Source organism: Eurytemora carolleeae, unplaced genomic scaffold, assembly GCF_000591075.1.
Source record: "Eurytemora carolleeae unplaced genomic scaffold, Eaff_2.0 scaffold1424, whole genome shotgun sequence".
Taxonomy (NCBI): domain Eukaryota; kingdom Metazoa; phylum Arthropoda; class Copepoda; order Calanoida; family Temoridae; genus Eurytemora; species Eurytemora carolleeae.
In genome coordinates this window covers 54,523-81,042 of record NW_019397415.1, presented here as the reverse complement: position 1 = coordinate 81,042, position 26,520 = coordinate 54,523, and the positions used below count along the sequence as shown (strand labels likewise).

Genomic DNA, 26,520 nt, shown 5'->3' with positions numbered 1-26,520 from the left:
TAATATTCAGACAATTACAAATTAGAAAGGCACAAAAAAGGCAAAAAAACATTTAAGAAAATTCAAATAATAAAGTCTTATGCCGTGACATACCAAGAGTTTAGAAGTCGTCACTTTCTTGGAATTACTATTCCACGATTTTTTGTTTAAAAAAACTTTTCTTCTGAATCCGTCCTGTAGACGCTCATGGCCAATTGAATAGTATTGAAAAAACATATAACTTACTGACATATTTTTGCTTGAATCATGTTTATTTACCTAGCTAAATTTTAATGTCATTCTTTTATCACAAAAAATGTGAGTTACAATGGAATGTAAATACAATTACATGTAAGAAAAGTTAAGACTGGGGATTAATCAATGTGATTAAATTTTTCATTTAGAAGCACTTGCGGTGAACAATGGAGGGTCCGCACTCATCATACTCCTGCTTGGAGATCCACATCTGCTGGAAGGTGGAGAGGGAGGCCAGGATGGATCCTCCGATCCATACGGAGTACTTTCTCTCAGGGGGAGCAATGATCATTGTATTTCTTGTCATAATTGATAAACCTAAAAGATAATTTTGTGTACACAATAAAAGTTTGCAATGTAAACGGTTCTTTTTATTGTAAAACGGGGTCACATAAACCACCTAAATTCTTAAATATACTCGTTCAACCGTATACTTTAGTTTCTTCTCTTATTTATTCTCTTTTAATTTCTACCTTTTCTCTTTTATTCTTCTTTATTCTCACATTTATATTCTCTATTCTTCATCATTATATTTATATTATTTATTCTCTTTCATTTTTCTACCTTTATTCTTAAATCTATTTACTCCGTTATTCTTCAATCTAGAATCTTTATTATTCTCCATCTATATTATTATTTAATCTTCCACCATGTTCTTTATTCTTCCATCTATATTCTTTATTCTTGCTATGTTCTTTATTCTTCCATCCATGTTCTTTATTCTTCCATTTATATTATTTAATCTTCCATCCATGTTCTTTATTCTTCCATCTATATTCTTTATTCTTGCATCCATGTTCTTTATTCTTGCATCCATGTTCTTTATTCTTCCATCCATGTTCTTTATTCTTACATCCATATTCTTTATTCTTCCATCTGTATTCTTTTTTCATCCATCTATATTCTTTTTTCATCTATCTTTATATTCTTTATTACTCCATCTATATTCTTTATTCTTCCATCTATATTCTTTATTCTTCCATCTATATTCTTTATTCTTCCATCTGTTTTCTTCTTTATTCTTCCATTTATATTCTTTATTCTTCCATCTATATTCTTTATTCTTCCATCTATATTCTTTATTTTTCCATCCATATTCTTTATTCTTCCATCTGTATTCTTTTTTCATCCATCTATATTCTTTTTTCTTCCATCTATATTCTTTATTCTTCCATCTATATTCTTTATTCTTCCATCTATATTCTTTATTCTTCCATCTATATTCTTTATTCTTCCATTTATGTTCTCCTTAATTCTTAATTCTTCCATCTTTATTCTTTATTCTTCCATTTATATTCTTTATTCTTTCATCTAATATTCTCCTTTATTCTTTATTCTTCCATCTATATTTTATTTGTTCTTCAAACTTCCATCTATATATTCTTTATTCTTTATTCTTCCATCTTTATATTCTTTATTCTTTATTCTTCCATCTACATATTCTGTATTTTTCATTCTTTCATCAATATATTCTTTATTCTTTATTCTTCCATCTATATATTCTTTAGTCTTTATTCTTCCATCTACAAATTCTTTATTCTTCATTCTTCCATCTATATATTCTTCATTCTTCCATCTATATATTCTTTATTCTTCATTCTTCCCTCTATATATTCTTTATTATTCATTCTTCCCTCTATATATTCTTTATTCTTCATTCTTCCATCTATATATTCGTTATTCTTCATTCTTCCCTATATATATTCGTTTTTCTTTAATCTTCCATCTATATATTCGCTTTTCTTTAATCTTCCATCTATATATTCTTTATTCTTTATTCTTCCATCTATATATTCGTTTTTCTTTAATCTTCCATCTATATATCCGTTATTCTTTAATCTTCCATCTATATATTCGTTTTTCTTCAATCTTCCATCTATATATTCTTTATTCTTTATTCTTCCATCTATATATTCTTTATTCTTTATTCTTCCATCTATAAATTCTTTATTCTTTATTCTTCCATCTATTTATTCTTTATTCTTCCATCTATGTATTCTTTATTCTTTAATCTTCCATCTATGTATTCTTTATTCTTTAAACTTCCATCTATATATTTTTTATTCTTTATTCTTCTATCTATAAATTCTTTATTCTTATATACATATGTTATACATATATTGGATATTCATATATTGGATATATATATATAGGATATACATGTATTTGATATATACATATATTGGATATATACATATATTGGATATACATATATTGGATATATACATATATTGGATATATATATTTATTGAATATACATATATTGGATATACATATATTGGATATGTATATATTGGATATACATATATTGGATATATATATATTGGATATACATATATTGGATATACATACATTGGATATATATATATATTGGATATACATATATTGGATATACATATATTGGACATACATATATTGGATATACATATATTGGATATACATATATTGGATATACATATATTGGATATACATATATTGGATATACATACATTGGATATATACATATATTGATACATATATTGGATATACATATATTGGATATACATATATTGGATATACATATATTGGATATACATATAATGGATATAGATTCTATCAGATAATTTGCTTTAAATTATATTTATCAAATAGAAAATAATTATCTCTAGGGTGGTTTGCAAACACCCGTTTCTTTTAAACATTTTAATTTAGAAAAGAATTTGATTTTAAGCAGTTTATCTATGAATGAGTTTGTTCCAGAAAAGGTTTTCCAAAATCTTGTCCGCCATCTTTTTACTTTGAAAATTGACGGATATAAAATTTTTTTTAAAAAACAATGCAAAATTCTTAATATTCAGACAATTACAAATTAGAAAGGCACAAAAAAGGCAAAAAAACATTTAAGAAAATTCAAATAATAAAGTCTTATGCCGTGACATACCAAGAGTTTAGAAGTCGTCACTTTCTTGGAATTACTATTCCACGATTTTTTGTTTAAAAAAACTTTTCTTCTGAATCCGTCCTGTAGACGCTCATGGCCAATTGAATAGTATTGAAAAAACATATAACTTACTGACATATTTTTGCTTGAATCATGTTTATTTACCTAGCTAAATTTTAATGTCATTCTTTTATCACAAAAAATGTGAGTTACAATGGAATGTAAATACAATTACATGTAAGAAAAGTTAAGACTGGGGATTAATCAATGTGATTAAATTTTTCATTTAGAAGCACTTGCGGTGAACAATGGAGGGTCCGCACTCATCATACTCCTGCTTGGAGATCCACATCTGCTGGAAGGTGGAGAGGGAGGCCAGGATGGATCCTCCGATCCATACGGAGTACTTCCTCTCAGGGGGAGCGATGATCTTGATCTTGATGGTGGAGGGAGCCAGGGCGGTGATCTCCTTCTGCATTCTGTCAGCAATACCAGGGTACATGGTGGTTCCTCCAGACATGACAGTGTTGGCGTACAGGTCCTTACGGATATCAACGTCACACTTCATGATGGAGTTAAAGGTAGTCTCGTGGATACCGCAGGCCTCCATTCCCAAGAAGGAAGGCTGGAAGAGGGCCTCAGGGCACCTGAACCTCTCATTACCAATGGTGATGACCTGACCATCGGGAAGCTCATAGGACTTCTCAAGAGAGGTGGAGGCAGCAGCGGTGGACATCTCCTGCTCGAAGTCAAGGGCAACATAGCAGAGCTTCTCCTTGATGTCTCTGACAATCTCTCTCTCAGCGGTGGTGGTGAAGGAGTATCCTCTCTCAGTCAGGATCTTCATGAGGTAGTTGGTCAGTTCACGACCAGCCAGATCCAAACGAAGGATGGCATGGGGGAGAGCATAACCTTCATAGACGGGAACAGTATGGGAAACACCATCTCCAGAGTCCATAACAAGACCAGTGGTACGACCAGAGGCATAGAGGGAGAGGACAGCCTGGATAGCAACATATCTTTATTCTTCATTCTTCCATCTATATATTCTTTATTCTTCATTCTTCCATCTATATATTCTTTATTCTTCATTCTTCCATCTATATATTCTTTATTCTTTATTCTTCCATTTATATTCTTTATTCTTTCATCTAATGGGGGGGTTTAATTTAGCACACCCTGTATGTATGTATGTATATTAACTCCCACTGTATAGAAACCCGAGTTTGTTTATCAAAACTAGGAAAACTAGGATACAATCAGGAGAAAATAGATAAGCACACACAGATGGAGAGACGATTGGCATAAGATCACGACTAAGGACGGATGGGGGGGTAACCTTAAGGTAACTCAACTCAGTTAATGGGTGTGGGAGGGTCCCCTTTCCTACATACATGGCGGGCATGTTGAAGGTCTCAAACATGATCTGGGTCATCTTCTCTCTGTTGGCCTTGGGGTTAAGGGGGGCCTCAGTCAGAAGGACGGGCTGCTCCTCGGGGGCAACGCGGAGCTCGTTGTAGAAGGTGTGATGCCAGATCTTCTCCATATCATCCCAGTTGGTGATGATTCCGTGCTCAACAGGGTACTTCAGGGTGAGGATACCTCTCTTGCTCTGGGCTTCATCTCCAACATAGGCATCCTTCTGTCCCATACCGACCATGACTCCCTGGTGACGGGGACGGCCAACGATGGAGGGGAAGACAGCTCTGGGAGCGTCATCTCCAGCAAATCCAGCTTTGCACATTCCAGATCCATTGTCTACGACAAGAGCAGCAACATCCTCGTCACACATCTTGTTTGATATCTACTACAAGCTGTGTGTAGAGTGAGCAGCAGAAAACTGATAAACTGTACTCCTGTGTCCGAGCATTTATGCTTTAGCACAGATAGGAAAGCAGATGCATGAAGACCATATAAGGTAATGTATTGTGTTGACCTGTTCAATTGACCGGTCGCTAGGAAAATCAGGGAATGTTTGGGAACATTGTGTTTAAATTTCCTACTAACCGGGCTATTGCCTTGATTTCAAGATTCCCAGGAGTGACCCTGAATATTCAAATCTATCAATCATTAATATTTATACATGAATTCAACAAACATATTTTCTATGTGAATTATTGGCATTTTTACATGAATATATCAAATATAAAATTGTACAAATGTGTGCACTTTCTATCAAATCTGAAAAGCCTACACATGCTAAATATACCGGTAATTGTTAAGAACAATTATGCTCAAAATCAGTTTCTTTTATAGTTTTTAGTTCGTAAATTTTATATAAATGATATACAGGACACCCTTCAAAATATAGACTTCAATGACGACATCGACATGGAACTCTTTCTAAATCTTTTCTCAATGTAAAAACAATTTTATCACTCTGCGCTAAATTTCACTTTTTTTAGGTTACAGTACTGCAAATCACTACGGTACACACCGAAAGCTTAATTTATGTTTTATGTATACAATTACTTTAAATCTTAAAAGTTAGAAATAAGACCAAATTAGTTTCGTGCAGTAAATTCTGATATCTCATTTTGAGATATTTAAGATTATCTAATCTTAATATGATGTTAAACATAATCGCGCAAATCTAATCTTAATATGATGTTAAACATAATGGAAATCTAATCTTAATATGATGTTAAACATTTTGGCGAAAATCTAATCTTAATATCATGTTAAACATAATTGCGCAAATCTAAGCTTAATATGATGTTAAACATAATGGCGCAAATCTAATCTTAATATGATGTTAAACATAATCGCGCAAATCTAATCTTAATATCATGTTAAATGGCGCAAATCACTCCACAGAATGTAAACAAATCCGGGTGGAAGATTTTTTTGCTTAATATTAATATTATATTTTGGTCAAAATTATTCTAATTTTCCAGTTTGAAGTTTCTGTAAGAGATTTATACAATATTTTCTAGGAAACAACAATTATAAAATCAACCAAAAAAGTACGCCCTGAGTCACAACGTGGTATTACTTACAGTGAATATCAGAAAACAATTGAATAGGCAAACGACATCATAGCAATACTAATGGGTATTTGATGTTGTTACAAAGCAAATAGTTTTATATCTAGACCCTTATCAAATAACAAGTTTAGTGAAATGGGTCTGTTTACGCTCCAAAATTGCTGTGGTTCATGCTCATTGAACTTTTAGAAGTTATGATTTGATTCTAAAAGTCGTCTTCCTATTTCAGGGTTTAATCTTTATCACTGTAGTAGCTTAATAAACCATTTATTTAGTTTAATGAGTATGTTTGCACTTGACTTGACTTGCAATTGATGTGTTTCATGATCATTGGATTCTTCAAGCCATCTCGAGTCAAAAAGTCGTCTTCGTATTCCTCAGTTTCCGTTTCTCAGTGTACAATTGTAAATAAAGGAACTGGACACATGCCTCAAACTCTAATTTTCCAATTCTTATATCTTTGCATGCAAGATTATGTCGTGAACCTAAGATATTTCAAACTAGGCCAATCTCGCCAAGATCAAATAGTTAAAGCTTGAATATCAAAGGCACAAAAATTTAGGATTTATCAATAAAAATATCCTTGTTTTAATTCATGAAATACCTTCAATTACTTTTTGTTTAAGAATTTAAAGAAAAATATTAGTTTTTTTAGTTTTGAATGAGAATACTAGTATTAGCAATTGCAAGCAAAAGATTTTAAATTATTTTAATCAGAAAGAATGTCCACAGGGTTACTAAAAATACTTTTGAGACATTTGAAAGACGACATTTATCATTTTTAACTAGTCCCCATTTTACAAACGGAAAACAAAAGAAAAGTTAAGCACTTTTTCATTAACGTTATTTATCAATACATTTTCATTGAAAAAATCAAACTATATTAAAACCTGTGAAAAGATTAACGAGGTTTATAAGTTAGATTCTATCATTTTAAGAAACAAAATTCATAGCTTTATTTACAAATAAATATATTGAATATTATCTAGAATCCGACCATGGCACACAATATTTGAATTTTCTTGTTTTTCAGGGAGTCTTCCTCGGATAAGCAGTTGTATAATGAATTCACCTACATAAATTTACAGCTCCAAATCCGTGTATGAATGACGTCTTCGTCAATTTGAAATTTCTTCAAAAAATTTGAGTCTTAGACGAAATCATCATCATCATTCCTTGGCGTACTATTGGAGACCTCCTTTTATTTGAGACCCAATGGGCGTCTCGCTGGAGACCGCCAGATTTTCTTTGGAGACCCCATATTTTCGTTGGAGACCTCCAATGAGAATCTACGAGAAAATAGGGGTCTACAACGAAATTCTGGGGTCTCCAATGAAAATTTGGGGGTCTTCAAGGAAAACATGGGGGTCTCCGATGAAAATATGGGAGTCATCAATGATAATCTTGGGGTTTCCAATGAAGAAACGGGGGTCTCCAACAGGAATCTGTGGGTATCCAAAGAGAATCTGGGGGTCTCCAATAAAAATCTGCGGGTTTCCCATGAAAATATGAGGCTTCCAATAAAAATGTGTGGGTCTGCTAAGAAAATTTGGAAGTCTCCAACGAGAATCCGGGGGGGGGGGGGTCTCCAAATAAAATAGTCTCTTACGAAAATCTAGAGTCTCCAATGAAAATCTTGTGGTCTCCAATGAAAATATGAGGGTTTCCAACAAAAAACTGGTGGTCTCCAATGCAAATATGAGGGTTTCCAATGAGACGTGCATGTGATTCTCCAATGAAAGGGGGTCTCCGATAATGCTCCAATAATGATGATTTCTTCCCATACTCGAATATTTGTATTTCTGACATAACATGACAGGAATAAATTTATATTATTTAGGCATCAATGATCGTCGTTTTCCGTAAGGATTTAAATATACATGTATCCATTGATTTTAAGAAAGCAAAAATATCTCAGAGATTAGAGATGCTCAAAACAACAAAAACTTGAAAGTTAAAAAAACGCTTTTAAGGAACCGCCTCTTTTCCTGTAAATAATTTTGCTCTGAAAGTTTTGAATTGTTTTTAAACTGCGGCGGATATTTTGGTTTGAATTGTTTTTAAACTGCGGCGGATATTTTGGTTTGAATTGTTTTTAAACTGCGGCGGATATTTTGGTTTGAATTGGCACATTTTCAAAAAGGACAATTCCGACTATTTTCCTTTTGATTTCTTCAAATTTTGATATTTATTAGATACAAACGGACAGACAGACAGACAGACAGACAGACAGACAGACAGACGAGCAAAACATTTACAAATGTCGGATTTAGAAAAGTTTCCTTCATACAGTCAACCCTACTTAACATTTCTCTTTGACCTGAAACAATCTTATTTTAGTAAATTGATTTATGTGATAATTGAATATTTGAATTGATTTATGTGATAATTGAATATTTGAATTAATCACATTATTTGTTTAATTTTTTCGTTAAAAGCAAAAATACTGATAATGCTTTTTTTGCGTTTTTCAAGAACAAATTTGTTTTTTAAATTTTCTAATAAAGATACGAATTACGTTGATTTTATCCTTTAAAGATAATTGCTGATTCATTTTTGCGATTTGAAAAATAATTAGACAAATAGTTGATATTGATTGATTTTTAAAAAAGAAATTAAACGATTCATTGAATTCACAACATTAAATGATAACTATATCACTTAGATATGTATAAAAAAGTTCTTAATTTTGCAATTTTTTCTGCAAATTTCAGTTGAGCTGTTTCAATATGCAAATTAAAGGATTCAGTATCCCATAGATGTCCCACTTTTTAAGTAAATGAAGACGATTTTCTATTTGCATAATTTTTATCACAATCTAATCGAATTCGTGTAAAATCCATGACCGTAAAGCATGAAATATGTAAACTTAAATTTCTAATAATGAATAATTTGTTCCTATAATACACCACCAAAATATGTAAACAATCCTTTAATAAACTTTTTAAAAAGGTTTAATTTTATTTATTTCCTACCTATATTTACTCCTTTCTTGATTGGTATAATTGTCGCTACTCGTCCTTGCTTGTTTTTACTAAACAAGTTTTTATACAGTTTAACCCAGAACTTTGGAGACATCAAAAGCGTTAATAAAATGTCGTCTTGACAATTTTTTAATGGGTTTTATACTATTTACCGATATCTAAGTAATTGTAGAAATTAATAAATAGATATAAAATGTGCAAAGCTTTATATAATTATTTACCGAATAAACTAAATATCTTCCGCATTTAAAAAGACGACATTTTAAAAATTCTTTTGATAACTCCGAAAACTGTATTAAAGGGAATGTCGTTGAAATTTTAAATGATTCGCATGTTTAAACCATTATTTGTTATGTTATGTTGAAGATATCATCGTCTTATTTATCAATCTGTTTTTAATCCCGATATTGTCATTCCATTGTTTCTACAGAAAAGAATGCGTAAGTCAGCTTTCTGGAGAAAGGACAATTTTAAAAATAGTGAATTAAAAGAGACAACGTGGCTACTGGTTATATAGCTCATTCTCAGGGGGGCTAGATCTTAGCTACCTTTTCGTGTGTTTTAGCCTGAGTGTACACTTGGGATAGTTTACTGATAAATTGATATTTACAATTAGTAAAGGATTAGCGTACATCATCACTCTATAACAATAACCTCGTTGCTGCTCATTCTAGATCAGACTAAGGTTTAAGGGGTTTCGCTTTGAATTGTAATTTCTACTAATTAATGGCACGAGTCACTCGAAATTACGACGTCAGTCCCTTTAAAACATCTTGTATTGACATTTCTCGATGTTAGTTTTAAAGGAAAATTAACACTCGCCTCAAACTCTAGTTTCCTAATTAAGAATTAAGATATTCTTTCATTAATTGTGGAAACAGTTTCTTTATTTCAAATTTTGCCTATTTTATATTTTTGAATAAATAGTTTGAAATATCAAATTATAAGGTCTATAACGTCAAGGCTGCATAGATACAGGGTGTCCCATGAAACATGACAGTTAGTGAATAGTTTTAAATGCCTTCTTCCATTATTTGTTAAGCTCTTTGACACAAAAGAGATTATCACTAATAAGAAATATAAAATGGCAGTCATTTTCTAGTAAAATTGATTTCAAAGTAATTTGAGTAAACGATTTTGCTGACGAACTAAACTACAAAAAGTCTTTATAATATCTAATATTTTATGTAGAAGAAGACATTCAAAACCATTCGTCAACAGTCATGTTTCGTGGGACACCCTATATGAGAATGGGAAAATTAGCTTTTGAGCGAGTGTTTATTTCCTTTTTTAAAAAGAACATATGCATATGATCTAACCACCACCGAATTGTTTCCTTTCAGAAATTGGCAAATCTAATCTAGAACTGACCAGTGAGACACAATTTTGATTTAAACAGATTAAATGAATTTAATGAATTTGAGCCCAGTCTTAAATCCGCCAAAAGCCAGTTTCAAATGAGAGCCGGCTTAAATCTCGAAACATTAAATACAATTCTAAGTGGAACCAGCCGAGTCTCAAATTCAAGCTCCGGCTCAAATTCTTTAAATTTGGCCTCAGATTAAATGAATTCTTAAAAGTCTAAAACTTGTTTAACATTCATTTCTGGCGGAGCCCAGGACTTTTGTTCATGTCCTAATTTTAACTTTAAATCTTTTTGACCAGTTATATGGATTTTTTTCTGGGGTTAATTACAAACGCGTTGGCGATGTATGAATGTAAAGAGTACTAATTTTATACTTATCCCAAAACCAAATTTTATTTTATTTTAAACTCAACCTTAAAAAAATTCATAAAAGTTTAAACTTATGTCCAAGTGCATTACTATCATGATGTTTTGTTTGGAAATATTGTCAGGACGCTTAAAAAAAGTGACAAGGCAATGCAAACTTACAAAATTTTAAAGAATTTTCACATTTAACCCCCTTCCCTGTTCTAAATCAAAGCTCCGTGAGAACCCCATCCCTGTTCTAAATCAAAACTCCGTGAGATGCAAATTCAAATATAATCTTTAATTTTCTTAAATTAGATATATTTAATGTTTATGTTGTTGAATATCTGATGTTAATTTATGTGTATTTAGAATACTAAAAATAAAATCTCAAGTATAAAATATGCATTCTATTTCGTCACACAGTTTATCCAATAAGTGAGACATTGAAAGAATTTTTAAGATGTCATTTTTTTGTGATCAAATCAGCGCCCAATTATATGAAGCTATTTCAGTGCTTTTTTTAACTTTACAGACATATTCTCTAAATAGTCCTATAGAGGAACTTACATCACAAATGCATATGTGAATGTGATATGCATATGATATGTCCGTACTTTTGTTTTCTTCTATATAGAATGAATGTGTTTTTGCGACAATCTTAGATTTGTATCCCTATATCTTTGCAGCCTAATGTCCTATAGACCTTTTATATTAAAAACAATCAATCAAATTGTCTCAAGTTTATTATATCATAGGTAAATATATGCATTTAAACAGTTTGTGACTTTTGTGAAGAAACAATCTCAAGGAATAATAATTGTCTTAAAACATTTTATAAAAAAGTGAATATTTGCAAATTATCTTTTTTCCATCTCATAATCTGAGTTCGTTTCCCTTATGTCCATTTGACAGCCCAAATTTTTATTCTGAATAATTTTTTTGTTTTTTTTATTTTCTTGTGATTTTTAACAACATTTAAAATTTTTTTTTTTATCGATTTTGATGGTTATTATATCGTTAAAACGAGGGTTAACCCAGACCGAAATATATTTTCAATAAATGTGGAACTAACATCTACTTTTTTACTCTACAGAGGTTTGGTCCATCACCATCACCGAATTTTAAAAGGTAAATGTATAATCAGGTTGCAAAGATAAAAGGATAAAATATTTTTAGTCTGTGGCAAAAAGTTAGTTTCTTTGTTTAATATTAAATATGATAAAATGAGAAAAGAGGTAAATTATTTGTATTTACCTGAAGAAGTATGGACCATAGTGCATTATTGATTCATAATCATATTCAAAATTTCTAGTTGTATCGTCATCAGTCTTGGTTACAAAATTAGCTAGTTTCCCTGATAAAATTATTATTACTATTATTATTACTAATAATATTTTTTTTGTTCATAAATAACATTTAAAATCTACCTTTCCGAACATTATTGGAAATGATTTTGATATAATTATCTCTGTCTGATCTAAATAGAACAATATTTATATGGAACTAGAAAATTAGTAAAAAAAATATTAATTTATTAGAAAAAAATTTATGTTCAACGTTTATCAGAAATGGTATCGCATATTTGATCAAATTTGTTATATTTTGGATAGAGAAACTGAGTTTCTGACACAAACTCTAATATTATACCTAATCAAAGTTGCAAAGATACTAATTTGCTAATTTAAATAACATATAAATAATGATTTGTATGTATGAAGGAAATCTTAGAAACTATCTATTAAAAAAAAACTATTTCTAAAATTTGTTATTAATTAACGATCTATTGGCGAACATTTGAAAGTTCGAAGTTTCAATAAATAATCTCATATAAAAGAAAAAAAAATATAAATAAATATCACATTTATGGCACGATAATGTATTGTAGTTTAATCAGTAAATTTTTGGAACGATTCAGTTTCAAAACTGGTTAATTGATTAGTTGACTATTTGATTGATTGATTATTTCTTTTTTGATTGCTTGATACAACTATATACCTGGAGTGTTCATGGTAGAACCCGAGAGTGTGCATTATTTCGTGTAAAGCTCTAAAATATAAATTCTAGAGAATAAAAATAATTATAGGATTTGCGGAAAAAACGTAATTAAGGATTTCAAGAGAAATATCTATACTTGTCGTTAATATGTTCTATCTGTAAATAGTATTCAAGTTTCTACCTCGTGAAACGGTTCTTTTTTCAATTTTTTTTTCATTGTCACCGTTCACTAAACCCTAAAAATGGTTGGGGATTTTTCTGCGCCCACATTTTGGCTTTAAACATAAAATCACCAAATTTGGACGCCCCCCCTTCACTTAAAAAAAAAATAAAATTACAGCGAAGATTAAAGATAAATCCAAAACGGATGAAAAAGGAAAAAGGAAGCCAAGTAAAATGGCAATTTTTTTTTGATTTCCTATTTATCACATTTTCACTTATTTCCACAGAGCAGAGAATAGAATAGAAGGGAAATAATACTACATATGTTTTTGAATTTGTTCAGTCCCTTTGTGTCTCAATTCCAGGTCCCAAATGTGTAAGGTACACCTGCAGAATGGAAACAGCACGACACACGGACAGCCGTAGTACATTTGAATTTCCGAGCCGGATCAACCTTTCCGGTCCCAGATTTTACTGTATCGCCCGGACATTGGGTAAAGGAAGCAGACACTCAATAGGACTAGCCGGTGAAACAAGGTTGACGTGGTCAGATTTTTGGTTGAATTTACTTTTACTGAAGGGTCAGGGGTGCGTGGACAATACATCGGTTTTTCACTTTTTCTGACTTAATTCCACTCTATACTGCTACTAATCTATTCTTTGTGCATATTTGTTACCTTCCTGCAGAGCAGAAACATGAACAGGAATTCTTTTTCGGTTGCTCAAGTGAAACCTAGATAAAAGATATGTTCAACTTGATTTTTATTTCTAACAATAAACCTCAAAATGGATCAAAATCAATGACTTAAGACTAAAAAAATAGATTATCAATTAATCATACAATATACAGTGATAACCAGAAAACAAAGGAATATAAAGACGACATTATTTTAATACTTAAGCGTTTTGATGTTGTTACAAAACAAATATTTTTACGTATAGTAACTAAGTAAAGCACAACTTAAGTGAAAAGAGTCTATTTACACTGTACAAATGCTTTCTGGTTTTCTGGTTATCACTGTTTCGCATTATATTTATGTTTTCTTTCCTTTAAGTGATATTAATAAGTTTTTTGCATCGAAATTAAAAATCTCGTGGTAAAATGATTTCAAAATCATACTTTTACATAAAGTGAAACCTTAATATGTTGAAATTGAGTTTTAAAATTGCCCCTAAACGCGCAAAATGTAAAACTTTTAAGTTTTCAAAATTTAAATCATAAATTAACCCCCCCCCCCCCCCCATCCTATCATTTAATATCTTTTTTCCCAAATATGAAATAATAAATTTCCCCATATTATTGTCTATATCTATCTATTGATCTCTCTGTATCTATCTATTCATTTGTCTATCTTTATTTTAGCTTTCTAACAAACAAAAACGCTTTGCTATTTTTTTTGTGTTTAAAAGAGCTTGTAAGAGATTATCCATGCTTAACAGTAAAATGTTTAAGATGTTAAGTAAAACCCATTTTCATAAAGGGACTGCAGTTGCTGTAAATTCAAGTGACCTCTTAATTAACAAGGGTAATGATAGATTCACAACGGTACCCTTAAAAAAATTATTAGATCAATGGCAACGAAGATATCGTCGTTTTCTAACTTCAAAATTGTTTTGTTATGATTCTCCATTGTTCCTGTAGCAGAAATCCACTATGTTACTTTTAAAGCAATAACTTCAAATCAATTTTTGGCCTACAACACCCCACCGCCACCCGGTCCAACCGTTTGGCCAGCAATACGCAACATATATATGAATGTCTTGGTTTTTTATATAGAAAATATAAATATGCAATATATTTGTTTCACTTGACGTATTTACCCGAGCATTTTCTTATCAGGATGGAAGAATAGATAATCCTTCTCTTTTCCATCCCAAACCTAAACAAATTATCTATAGGTAACATTTAGGATGCGTCGCACCCCATCTTTCTAATACTCAATTGAGTTTTCAGTATTTAAAACAAATTTATCTCTGGCCATGGCAGAACCCAACGAAGAAATTCGTGTTATTCATTTCAGACCATTTGACAAGATTTTGACGTAAAAATTTAGTAAAGAGAGAGACCGGCTAGGTAACGTGTTGGAACCGAGAGTGTAGTACTTTTATAGTTAAATGTGTATGAAACACAGCAGATTGCACTAAACACGTTGATTTTCAAGCTAATTTAGTCAAACTTTTTGCTTTAAAACCACATCGAATACTGCTTAAATTTCGTCTTCTTTTTCCAGTGTTGTATTGTCCTACTGTAGGAGTTATGGGAAAGAAAGGACAGAGAAAGTTAAATAGAGAAAATGAGTAAACAAAATGTTTTATGACTCGAAAATGTAAAGTTGGGATACATGTACATACATAAGATAGAAATTAAATAATACTCTATAGGGCATAATTGGGAGTTGGGACTAAAGTGAACACAAGAAACCCTAGATAAAAAAAAAAATTGCTGCATTATGACTGTTGGGCATTTTAAATGTAGAGGAAATCTCTTTAATGAAAAACAAGAATGAAAAGAGAAAAAATTACCCGAAATCTGATACAACTAACAAATGCTATAGTTTGCATCGCACTCTCAATAACTCGTATTTCGCTGGCAGCTGAAAAATATAAAAAAATAAGATTTGTCTAGAGAAGAGAGAAGAGAAAAGAGAGAAGAGAGAAGAGAGTTGCATTTTATTAACTGAAGACGTAGTTTAAAGTGACCCTTAATAAAAATTTTAAAAAAGTGCCACGTCCGATTCACAACGGTGCCCTTTAACCTATCACGGCTGGGGGGGGGGGATTCTTCCACCCCCCCATCCCTGAGGTTTTTTAAATAAATTAAAAACGGCTAACATTAGAACGCTGAAACTTTTTTACTTTTTCAACCTCGTAGTTTTGAACAAATTTTACTAAAAGCATAATTAAGGATTAAGGACAGTCAAACGGCGAGTCGGTGTTTAAAAAAAGTCAGATATGCTTAATAATGTTTATAATTCTTCAAGTCAGCATCATTGCAAAAACTGACACTCCAGTGGGAGGCTGCGTGTTAAACAGCCCCTGGCTATCAATGCCTCCCCGTCTCAAGTTTATAAATATGTTTTAAAATTTTCTATGTTTTTGGCTTGGGACAAATATATATATTTGATTTGATTTGATTTGATAATTAAAAATTTATATATTTGAAAAGCTCTTAAAAAATGGATGTAATAACATGTGTCACGTGTTAATATTTGTCAAAATTAAAATAAACTATTTTTTAAAACATTTGCCGACCACTTTTTGAACTTTTTAAATATCTTTCCTTGCACCCTTACCAGTAAAGTTAGAGGTCTAGTTTTTTTTTAATGAACAGGCATGGAAAAGTTTGACTAATGACATGTATCACACTCCCCTATCTTTACTTTAGTAGACAAAAATAGCCCAGCCGAGATAGGGTTAAACCTGCTATATGATCGACTACTGTTACTACAACTATAATACTCGACTCTTAATATTTCCAAGAAAACAAATAATTTTTTTTAATAAAGAAAACAAATAACATTGGAAATCAATCAAATCAATAAACAGTATTTTTTCTAAAAACTGGATAATCATTATTTACAATTTGTTTCTAAAAATACGAAATCAATGTATAAAAAAAAATCTGAATTTTTTCAGCGCATTTTAACATGTGTTTAAGGAAAATAAATTAACCCTTTTGTAAAGGCTACACACATCCTAAGGGATTTTTACATTTTTAATGATTAATCAAAAATAGTTAAAAATAAGAACTAAGTATAGACCTAAAAAAGTAAATCACAACACAACTGTTTTTCAAACATATTTTAATACTTACAGTGTACTGAACTGATAAGGTAGGGTATGGTATTATTCGGCCACTTTTTAGCGGGAGAGATCTCAAAGTTGATTGATAGTCGGGAATTTCCCTAAAAAGAACAACAGTACATTAAGAATAGGGTATAAAATCACGATCGTTTTTTAACGATAGATTTATTAAACAATCTTTTAGTAGATAAGTTTATGAATGATGTCTTAAATATTTTTTTTTATCGAGAGAAATAACGTTAATGTTTTCTGACCAAAGGGATTTCAGATCTAAGAATTTTCCGACCAAAACATTTTGTCGTTAGCGATCGTCAAAAATTAAAAACGACCTACATTAGTTAACGAAACGACGAACTTTTTCAAAAGAGACCGTTTTTTAAAAACGATCATCTTTAAAAACGTTTTTAAAAACGATAGTTTCGTTTTTCGTTTTTTCTTTGACGTTTTCAAACGAAAATCTGGTATCTGGTTTTTAGTATCTGGCATCTAGTATATGGTATCTAGTATCTGATATCCAGTATCTGGTATCCTGTATGTATCTAGTATCTGGTATCTGGTATCTGGTATCTGGTATCTGGTATCTGGTATCTGGAATCTGGTATCTGGTATCTGGTATCTGGTATCTAGAATCTGGTATCTGATAGCTGGTATCTAGTATCTAGTATCTAGTAGGTAGTATCTAGTATCTAGTATCTGGTATCTGGTATCTGGTATCTAGTATCTAGTACCTAGTATCTGGTATCTGGTATCTGGTATCTGGTATCTAGTATCTAGAATCTGGTATCTGGTAGCTGGTATCTGGTATCTAGTATCTAGTATCTAGTGGGTAGAATCTAGTATCTAGTATCTGGTATCTGGTATCTGGTATCTAGTATCTAGTATCTGGTATCTGGTATCTGGTATCTGGTATCTTGTATCTAGTATCTAGAATCTGGTATCTGGTAGCTGGTATCTGATATCTAGTATCTAGTATCTAGTAGGTAGTATCTAGTATCTAGTATCTAGTATCTGGTATCTAGTATCTAGTATCTAGTATCTAGTATCTGGTATCTGGTATCTGGTATTTGGTATCTAGTATCTGGTTTCTGGTATCTAGTATCTAGTATCTGGTATCTGGTATCTAGTATCTAGTATCTAGTATCTGGTATCTAGAATTTGGTATCTGGTATCTTGTATCTGGTATCTAGTATCTGGTTTCTAGTATCTGGTATCTGGTATCTAGTATCTAGTATCTGGTATCTGGTATCTAGTATCTAGTATCTAGTATCTAGTATCTAGTATCTAGTATCTAGTATCTAGTATCTNAGTAACTAGTATCTGGTATCTAGTATCTGGTATGTAGTATCTAGTAACTGGTATCTGGTATCTAGTATCTAGTATCTGGTATCTGGTATCTAGTATCTAGTATCTGGTATCTGGTATCTAGTATCTGGTATCTGGTATCTGGTATCTGGTATCTGGTATCTAAAATCTGGTATCTGGTATCTGGTATTTGGTATTTGGTATCTAGTATCTGGTATGTAGTATCTAGTATGTGGTATCTGGTATCTGGTATCTAGTATCTAGAATCTGGTATCTGGTATCTGGTATCTGGTATCCTGTATGTATCTAGTATCTGGTATCTGGTATCTGGTATCTGGTATCTGGTATCTGGTTTCTAGTATCTGGTATCTGGTATCTGGTATCCTGTATGTATCTAGTATCTGGTATCTGATATCTAGTATCTGGTATCTGGTATCTGGTATCTAGTATCTGGTATTTAGTATCTAGTATCTGGTTTCTAGTATCTGGTATCTGGTATCTGGTATCTGGTAGCTGGTATCTGGTATCTGGTATCTAGTATTTAGTATCTGGTATCTGGTATCTGGTATCTGGTTTCTGGTATCTGGTATCTGGTATCTAGTATCTAGTATCTGGTATCTGGTATCTGGTATCTAAAGTGTAATCAGATCTGGTAGAAAGCGGTGACAAGACTTAAAACTATTGAATGCTGAGTTTATACAATGAAGTAAATAAACCATGTATTCTAATTTGCATTGCAATTCATTTTCCATCTATCTATCTATCTATCTAACTGTCTATCTATCTATCTATCTATTTACCTATCTATATTTAAATGTATCTATCTATCTATATTTTTATTATATCTTAAATCCAGTCCTTTAAGATTTTGATTGTGTTCACTGTATTTAGTGAACGTTGAATGAAATGAAATGTTTTTGGTTTATTTTCTTTGTGTTACAGTTTTTTCTGCAGTTAAATATTTGACCAATTCCAGTTTTTCCAGTTTTTTTGCAATCAGCTGTGATGCATTGCAACCAGTCAGTCTAACGAACACACTTTTATGTATTTTAGTTTTCACAGATTTCTTATGAAAATATAAATAGATTGATTTCAAACGTTGTCTGTTGAATAACTTGTTGAAAGATTTGGGATTTTATATTGGAATTTCATTTTGACTTATATTGATGGACCGGTGGGGGAGGGGAAATAGCGGGTTAAAGGGGGGGGGATGAGGATTCATTATGTGAAACATGCTTACCGAAGGCATCGCTATATCTCCCTCTATTAGATCGTTTATGGTCTCGGGGTCATCTAAAAAATCTAATTTAGGGAAAATATTAAATAACAAAATTGGATTTATACCTTCGTTATCTCCAGGTTCTTGATCAATGATCTTGTCATTCAAGTCATCATTATCCTCCTCATTTTCACCGAACTCGGTTTCAAGATCATTTAGTTCGTCTAGTTCATTATGTTTCAATTCATCCTGTTCCGAGATGGTTTTTAACAATTTATTATTTCTCCGACCGAAGATATTTTTGATCTGATCCCGGCTGTCAGCCAGCTCGTCTAAAGTTTCACTAAATTCATCAATTTCAGTTTCGTTTAGGATTAGAGAACCTAGTTTTGAGGTTGATAGACTAGTTTTTGCATTGATAGGTTCACCGTTTCTAGCAGGAGAGGGGGAGAATGAAGGTTCAAGGTTCGGGGACGCAGGTTCTCCAGGTGTAGGTTGAACCAGGGGAGAGGAGTATTGATGCTTCTGGAGTAGACTGGAGTTAGGGTTGGAGTAGAGGGAGGGAGAAGTGACAGATTTGCTGTTGTAGGATTGGATTTGGTTGTAGGACAGAGAAGAGGAATTGGAGTAGGATTGAATATGACTAGAGGTAGGAGCATTAGGTCTGGGATTAGATGAAGGATTATATGAACTGGAATAGACTGAAGGATTAGATGAACTGGAATAGACTGAAGGATTAGATGAACTGGAATAGACTGAAGGATTAGATGAACTTGAAAAGGATTGAATCTGGTTTGATGAAGGATTTAAAGAAGATAAGTAAGGTTGGTAATGGTTAGAGGAGGGACTGGATTGAATATAGCTGGATGAAAGATAAGATGGGAAAATTACAGTGTTTCCACTTCTTCTAGTTGGTACAGGAGATACATGAGACCTGAATTAAATTACATAGTAGAATATAGTATAACAAGGAAATGGTTTCTTCAAGATTTTTCATACAGTGAGACCCATAAAGCTGTGGAATAGAAACACAAAGTTAAAGGGAGTGTTCGCGAAAAATGAATACCGAAAAAATTAGCGTCCATACAAATTGAGAAAATTGCAACATACGACTTAGACCGTAAAAAAATCAATTTAATTTCAAACAAATCATTCAGATATTACAACCTATAGTCATCGACGATCTTTCGCCGCATTTGTAAATAGTTTATATTTTATAATATTTTTAGTAAATAGTTTGTAAATTGAATAAAGTAATGCTACTCGTGAAACTATTTGCTTTTTAAAAATATCAAATTAACATAAGTTTGTTGAATGTCGTCTATCCTTTTCACAGTGTGATAGTTCTCACTTCTAAATAAATAAGTAAATAGGTGCTTAAACAGGTACATAGGTGCTTAAATATAGGTTAATAGGTTTTTTTCTTTGTCCTAAGCCCTAATACACAGAACGTTATATGAAAAAATGCATAATTGAAATAGGTAAAAAATTAAGAATGGGTGAGGAAGGAAGGAAGAAAAATGAAGGAAGGATGATAGATTTTGAGGTTTTCCTCAAATTTGAATTTTTGGTTTTTGAGGTTGTGGTATTTTTGCAATATAATATATATAATATATATATTACCTGTTGAAATTAGGGTGACTGGGATAATACTTTATATTATTATTATTATTGTAAATTTGGCTCTGACCCGGTATTCCTAAAATAAATATTTTTCAAAATCAAGGATTAAAAATTTTCTTTTTATTATTAAGAACAATTTTTTTATTAATATACATGACATATATAGTATTTGTACTCTTACCAAATAAACTTAAAGGGAGTGTTCGCAAAAAATATAAGGGGGTGTAGGCTTAAGGCAAAAAATTATCGATGATAATCGCTACTATTCTTAGTTCTATCTGTAGCGTCTATAAGGATAAAATTGTTAAAAAAACTACTAATACCGAAGAACGTATCGTCCATACGAATTAAGAAAGTTGCATCATACTACTCGGATCGTAAAAAATTATAGAAATTGATTGTTTTCACGATCCGAGTGAAAACTAAGATTCACAACTAAAGTTCTGAATTAAGTTTTGTCTTTGTTTTTGTCTACCAGTGTCCGAATTTAATGAATTTAAGCCGCGTCTCAAATCCGCCAAAAACCGGTTTCAATTGAGCGCCGGCTTCAATCTCGAAATTTAATACAATTTTAAATAGAACCAACCATATTTGAGCCGTGGCTCAAATTCCTTAACTTCGGCCTCAGGTTCATTTAAGAAATGATAATTGAGTTTTTTTTTTGGTAGGTTTTCACACACTCCACTGCCGCTTTAGTAGTTGTAAATTGGAGGTACATTGTGATTCAATCTTTTTAAAATCTAAGATTTCGATAGAAATAACTTATATACACATTTTTGCTTTTCTGAACTTTTTTTGAGAGAAAAATAAGGATCGCGGATTTTCTTTTGGGCCATTGGAGTACCAAAAAAATTACAAATTTTCAAAAAAATATTGAAAAACCCCCATAAAGGAGAGTTGCACAAAAAAGGTACAATTTTGCACCAGGCGTCTCAAATCACACATTTCTTTTTACTCATCCTGTATATATATAAATAAATAGATTGAATAAAGTGTACTGTATCCTGTATATATATATATAAATAAATAGATTGAATATAGTGTACTGTACCCAATATACCCTCCATTCAAATTTTTAACAGAAAGGAAGTATACAATACAGTGTGGGTTTATAGACACAGTTAAACCAACAGTGAGTTGGAGAAAAATTTGATTGTTCAATCTACAGGGTGTCCCAAAAGCATGCTCATGAAGTTCTGGCTTACATATTGTATTTTGTAAATGAAAAAATACTGTATCTCTTTTAAGCTATTCAAAATGTGGTCCTCCGTTCTTCTATCTTCAAAACTTAGATTAAGAAAACTGGGTCAACATTCTAGAGGCCATTTCAAAATATACTATTACAGAGGCAGATCTCTTGAACACATTACTAGAATTATCAGATCAATTATATACAAAGCGTCTCTATCATATTGGATTATTTCCACAGAGAATAGAATATATAGAGAGGAATTTACTGGAAAAAAGTGTAAAACGGCCATTTTGTTGTACTGTTTCCATACTGCAGGTGTACTTCACATATTTATGCTATATAACCTGTTGGGCCCTGGAATATCATTTTATAGAAAATCTAAAATTATTTGACCAATTATCATTTCATATAGACTCTTTGCCTTTCACTTTACAAACGAAGATTTTCCGTTATAACTATAAATCAAATGATGTTTTTATTCACCTAATTCATTATAAAGTTTATTTAACAGTTTAAAAAATTCGAAATTGAAATAAATAGTCTAGGGAACATGCTGTATTAATGTACTCTACTGCATATAATTTGTAAACATTTACATGATTTGTACACTTTGAACTCCCTTTCAGGCTTAAAGGGACTGAAAAAATTCATACCGAGAGATTCTTTTAATTCCTCTCTATATAGTCTATTCTCTATGATTATTTCCAAGCTTCAACGCCAAAATACGTACATAATGCTCGAAAAAAAACTGGTATTTTCTGCAAGAAATTTTTCTATTAGCCTTTTACAATTATTTTTAAATAATTCCTTTTTTATTTCTGATCTGTCCCTTAAATCTCAATCAGAGCTAAATAGAGTATAGACAATCTCATATGATGTGGGACACCCTGTAACCGATTACTAATTGGGACATACTGCTATGACTCTGCAAGTTTGTTTTATTATTTGATAACTTAATTTTCTTCAATAAATACTGCGCTCACACAATTCTTGATTGATGGAAGGTCAATGGTGATGTTTTAATCCTGATCATTCTTTAAATGTGAAGAGGAGTAAAAGTTTTAAAACTTTAAAATAAAAAAATTATGAAAATCATAAAACTTACAAAGTTTTTGTCACAAATTCAAATTTTCCAATTCCTATAACTTTAATCCTGATGGTGTAAACCTGTGATATCTCAAACTAAATTGATCTAACAGATATCATAGTTGGAAATATCTAAGGTCTACGACATTAGGTTGCAAGGATATAGGGGTTAAAAAATCTGAGTTTGCTGCTAAAACTCAATTCCTTTTAATTGAACATCTAATTAAACCAGCGTTACCTATTAAGTCAAGTTTCAACATCTAAAATAAGCTTTAAATTTTACTTTCTAATTTATGTCGTAACAAATATTTGAATTTATCATTTAAATTGTTGATTAATAAAGATCAAAAATACCGCTATCATTTTATAATAGTGTGTATTGAACCCGTATAAACTAAATCCGATTAGAGATGGATTAAAGATGAAACTGAGATATATTTTTCTAATCATTTAATTCCATCAATTTCCGCGATTTAAAAATTAGTCTCTAGATGTACTAAATATAATTGTAATAATTAAATAAGACTTGAATATCTGAAGATATTTACAGTCCGGCCCATACACCTGTAAAATGGGAAGACGACATTAAAGAAACATTTTTGTGCATTTAAAATTCAGTGATGGTGATGGACCAAACCTCTGTAGGGTAAAAAAGTAGATGTTAGTTCCACATTTATTGAAAATATATTTCGGTCTGGGTTGACCCTCGTCAGTTCTTGAGATTGTTTCTTCACAAAGATTTGTTGTTTTAAAGTAAATAGTTTTACAAGTAGTTTGAAATAAAGTGAAATGGATATGTGTAAACTGCACAATTGATCGAAATGTTGAATGTGCATTGGACACTTGAATCTAAAAGTCGTCTTCCTTTTCCACTGTTCATTGGTCCTGCAGTTTTATATCTATTTATATACTTTGATTGTCTGTTTGTTTGTATCCAATAAAACGTCAAAACGACAAAACCGATCGGGTCCCAATTTTGTGCGGGACCTCATGTGACTCCAGGGAAGGTTTATGATTGATCAAAATTTCAAAAATTAGCCTCCAAAAAAATTCGATTTTCATTAAATTTTGAAAATCCACAATTTCGATTTTTTTAAAATCCGCAAGTTTTTTGTTTGTTTGTTTTGTTCTACAATGTAGATACACAAAGAGAAAATGTTCACAATTGAAATTAAAAATGAGCATGAAGCGCCCTGAAAGCCTAATATGTATAAACTAGTTGACTCTTGTTTAGAAAGTACCTCTATAGAGTTGTGAATAGATTGGTTGTAGATTGTAGGATAAACTATACCCATATATACTAGTCAGCAGGCCTAGATATATATATAGATAGAGAGATTACTACTAAAACAAAACTAAAGATATTTTATTTTTTCAAACAATTATACACAGACACCCTATTGCACTCATAAACTCTTTAAACCTAATTTAAAGTGTGTTCCCAAAGGCATTTACCCAACTGGCAACTTCCCAAGTTCTGAAGCGCCGCAAGCTGAAATGGGAACCGAGCGTTGGGAAGTTGCTGCTATGGGAAATTTCACATTTGGGATTATTGCACTTGGATAAAGAATCTTGGGAAGTTGCCGCTCGGGAAAATACTTTTATGGAAAGTACCCAACATCTTTTTAATATATTGATTGGCATATCCTCATGCTTGTAAAAAAATCTTGAATGCTCAAAATTGAGTTGAATAACAATGCCCACCTCTATTTTGAGTGTAGACTAAAAATTTTACAAATTCTTTCTGGGCTCAAAAGTTCTTGGTTAACTGAATAAAAACTCTAAACCTCTTACCTTTATTTATTATATATGTGGTAAAATGTGCTAACCTATTAGAGAAGCAGTTCGTGTTATCACAGACAGGACCTAAGCATGTTGAACAGTGAGCGAACGTGAAAACATGTTGAACAGTGAGCGAACGTGAAAACATGTTGAACAGTGAGCGAACGTGAAAACATGTTGAACAGTGAGCGAACGTGAAAACATGTTGAACATGAGCGAACGTGAAAACATGTTGAACAGTGAGCGAACGTGAAAACATGTTGAACATGAGCGAACGTGAAAACATGTTGAACAGTGAGTGAACGTGAAAACATGTTGAACATTGAGCGAACGTGAAAAGTTCACAACTAACAGATAAAACTTGGGTTATGAGACATAAACCTAATTCCACAATATTTCTTGTTTCCTACATTTTCACCTCTCATACAATGTGCAAAATGAGTGTGCAAAGTGCAATTTTGCATAAATTGGCAGCATAAACAATGAAGAACGCCTGATACATTTGCAATCCAAATAAATATATCTTACCATGGTTTTGAGGTCCTCTATGTTTCAGATCATTTTATACAAGTAGGTAACAAAAAAGCTGAAAATTTACAGAAAAGAATTATTAAACTCATTCATGTTTTCATCTGTTTTAACTTTAAATTTCTAAACTTATGTCAAATTTTACTCTGTAATTTCTAAACCGGTCAAGGATTGGATTTTTGTCAAATTTAAGAAATTCAAAGAAAAGACGTCTGAAGGATAGGGGGTGGGATATTATATTACTAAGGCAGGGGGGGGGGGGAGGGAGGCTTAGTTAAATGGGTGTGTCCAAGCATGCTAACCATTAAGATTATAGGATAGAAAGAAGCAGAAAGCGTGATCTGCACTTGTCCATGCGTAGATTGAATATAGATAGAAATATATAGTATAAACAGAGAGATATTGTCAGCACTTGTCCATGCATAGATTGAATATAGATAGAAATATATAGTATAGACAGATAGATATTGTCTGCACTTGTCCATGCATAGATTGAATATAGATAGAAATATATAGTATAGACAGATAGATATTGTCTGCACTTGTCCATGCATAGATTGAATATAGATAGAAATATATATATATAATATAAACAGATAGATATTGTAAGATATAGATAGTTTTACAGAAAGCAAAGGTAAAATTTATGCTATATTACTAGTATGACTTTGTGACCTCGTAATTCCTCTAGTTTGGATTTTCTGTCCAAGTAAAAGAATAGTAAATGTGCATTCGGTTTAGTATTATAAATTCAAAGTATTTTTGTTTTTCTAGATAGCTCTTAAATCATAGCTGTCATGATTGAAAACATGGACGATTTCAATCGTCCGTGCAATTTAATTTAGTTTCACGTCGACTGATTTAGCTTTATAGATAGGTTTGCAAATAGATGTGCAAAACTATAGTTATATATAAAATGGAATGATAAAATAAGTTTTAGTTTATTTCTTCTTCACTTCAATGAATCGCAAAACCTAAACCCCTTTAA

The 26,520-nt window shown here is 31.6% G+C and overlaps 2 protein-coding genes across 3 annotated transcripts; both read right to left on the bottom strand.

Annotated features, from left to right (window-relative positions):
* Positions 1 to 230: 230 nt before the first annotated feature.
* On the bottom strand, positions 231 to 5,006 carry LOC111714159 (actin-5C). 2 transcript variants are annotated; one of them, XM_023489207.1, is made up of 3 exons: positions 4,549 to 5,006; positions 3,565 to 4,173; positions 231 to 503 (listed from the first exon to the last, which is right to left on the bottom strand). In XM_023489207.1, the coding sequence occupies exons 1-3, from the start codon at positions 4,944 to 4,946 to the stop codon at positions 380 to 382; spliced, it is 1,131 nt and encodes a 376-aa protein (XP_023344975.1). In that variant the 5' UTR covers positions 4,947 to 5,006; the 3' UTR covers positions 231 to 379. The 2 variants fall into 2 exon arrangements, with proteins under 2 accessions (XP_023344975.1, XP_023344974.1); XM_023489206.1 differs by lacking the exon at positions 231 to 503 and having other exon boundaries at positions 3,292 to 4,173.
* A 2,052-nt stretch (positions 5,007 to 7,058) lies between these two features.
* LOC111714163 (zinc metalloproteinase dpy-31) lies at positions 7,059 to 25,628 on the bottom strand. The gene is made up of 17 exons (XM_023489212.1): positions 25,533 to 25,628; positions 25,052 to 25,088; positions 24,464 to 24,535; positions 20,945 to 21,020; positions 19,447 to 20,255; positions 19,343 to 19,395; positions 16,811 to 16,901; positions 15,520 to 15,590; positions 14,818 to 14,876; positions 13,777 to 13,807; positions 13,674 to 13,729; positions 12,835 to 12,885; positions 12,267 to 12,316; positions 12,094 to 12,193; positions 9,117 to 9,175; positions 8,424 to 8,461; positions 7,059 to 7,213 (listed from the first exon to the last, which is right to left on the bottom strand). Exons 1-17 carry the CDS (start codon positions 25,533 to 25,535, stop codon positions 7,127 to 7,129), a joined length of 1,743 nt encoding a protein of 580 aa, XP_023344980.1. The 5' UTR covers positions 25,536 to 25,628; the 3' UTR covers positions 7,059 to 7,126.
* Positions 25,629 to 26,520: the final 892 nt, after the last annotated feature.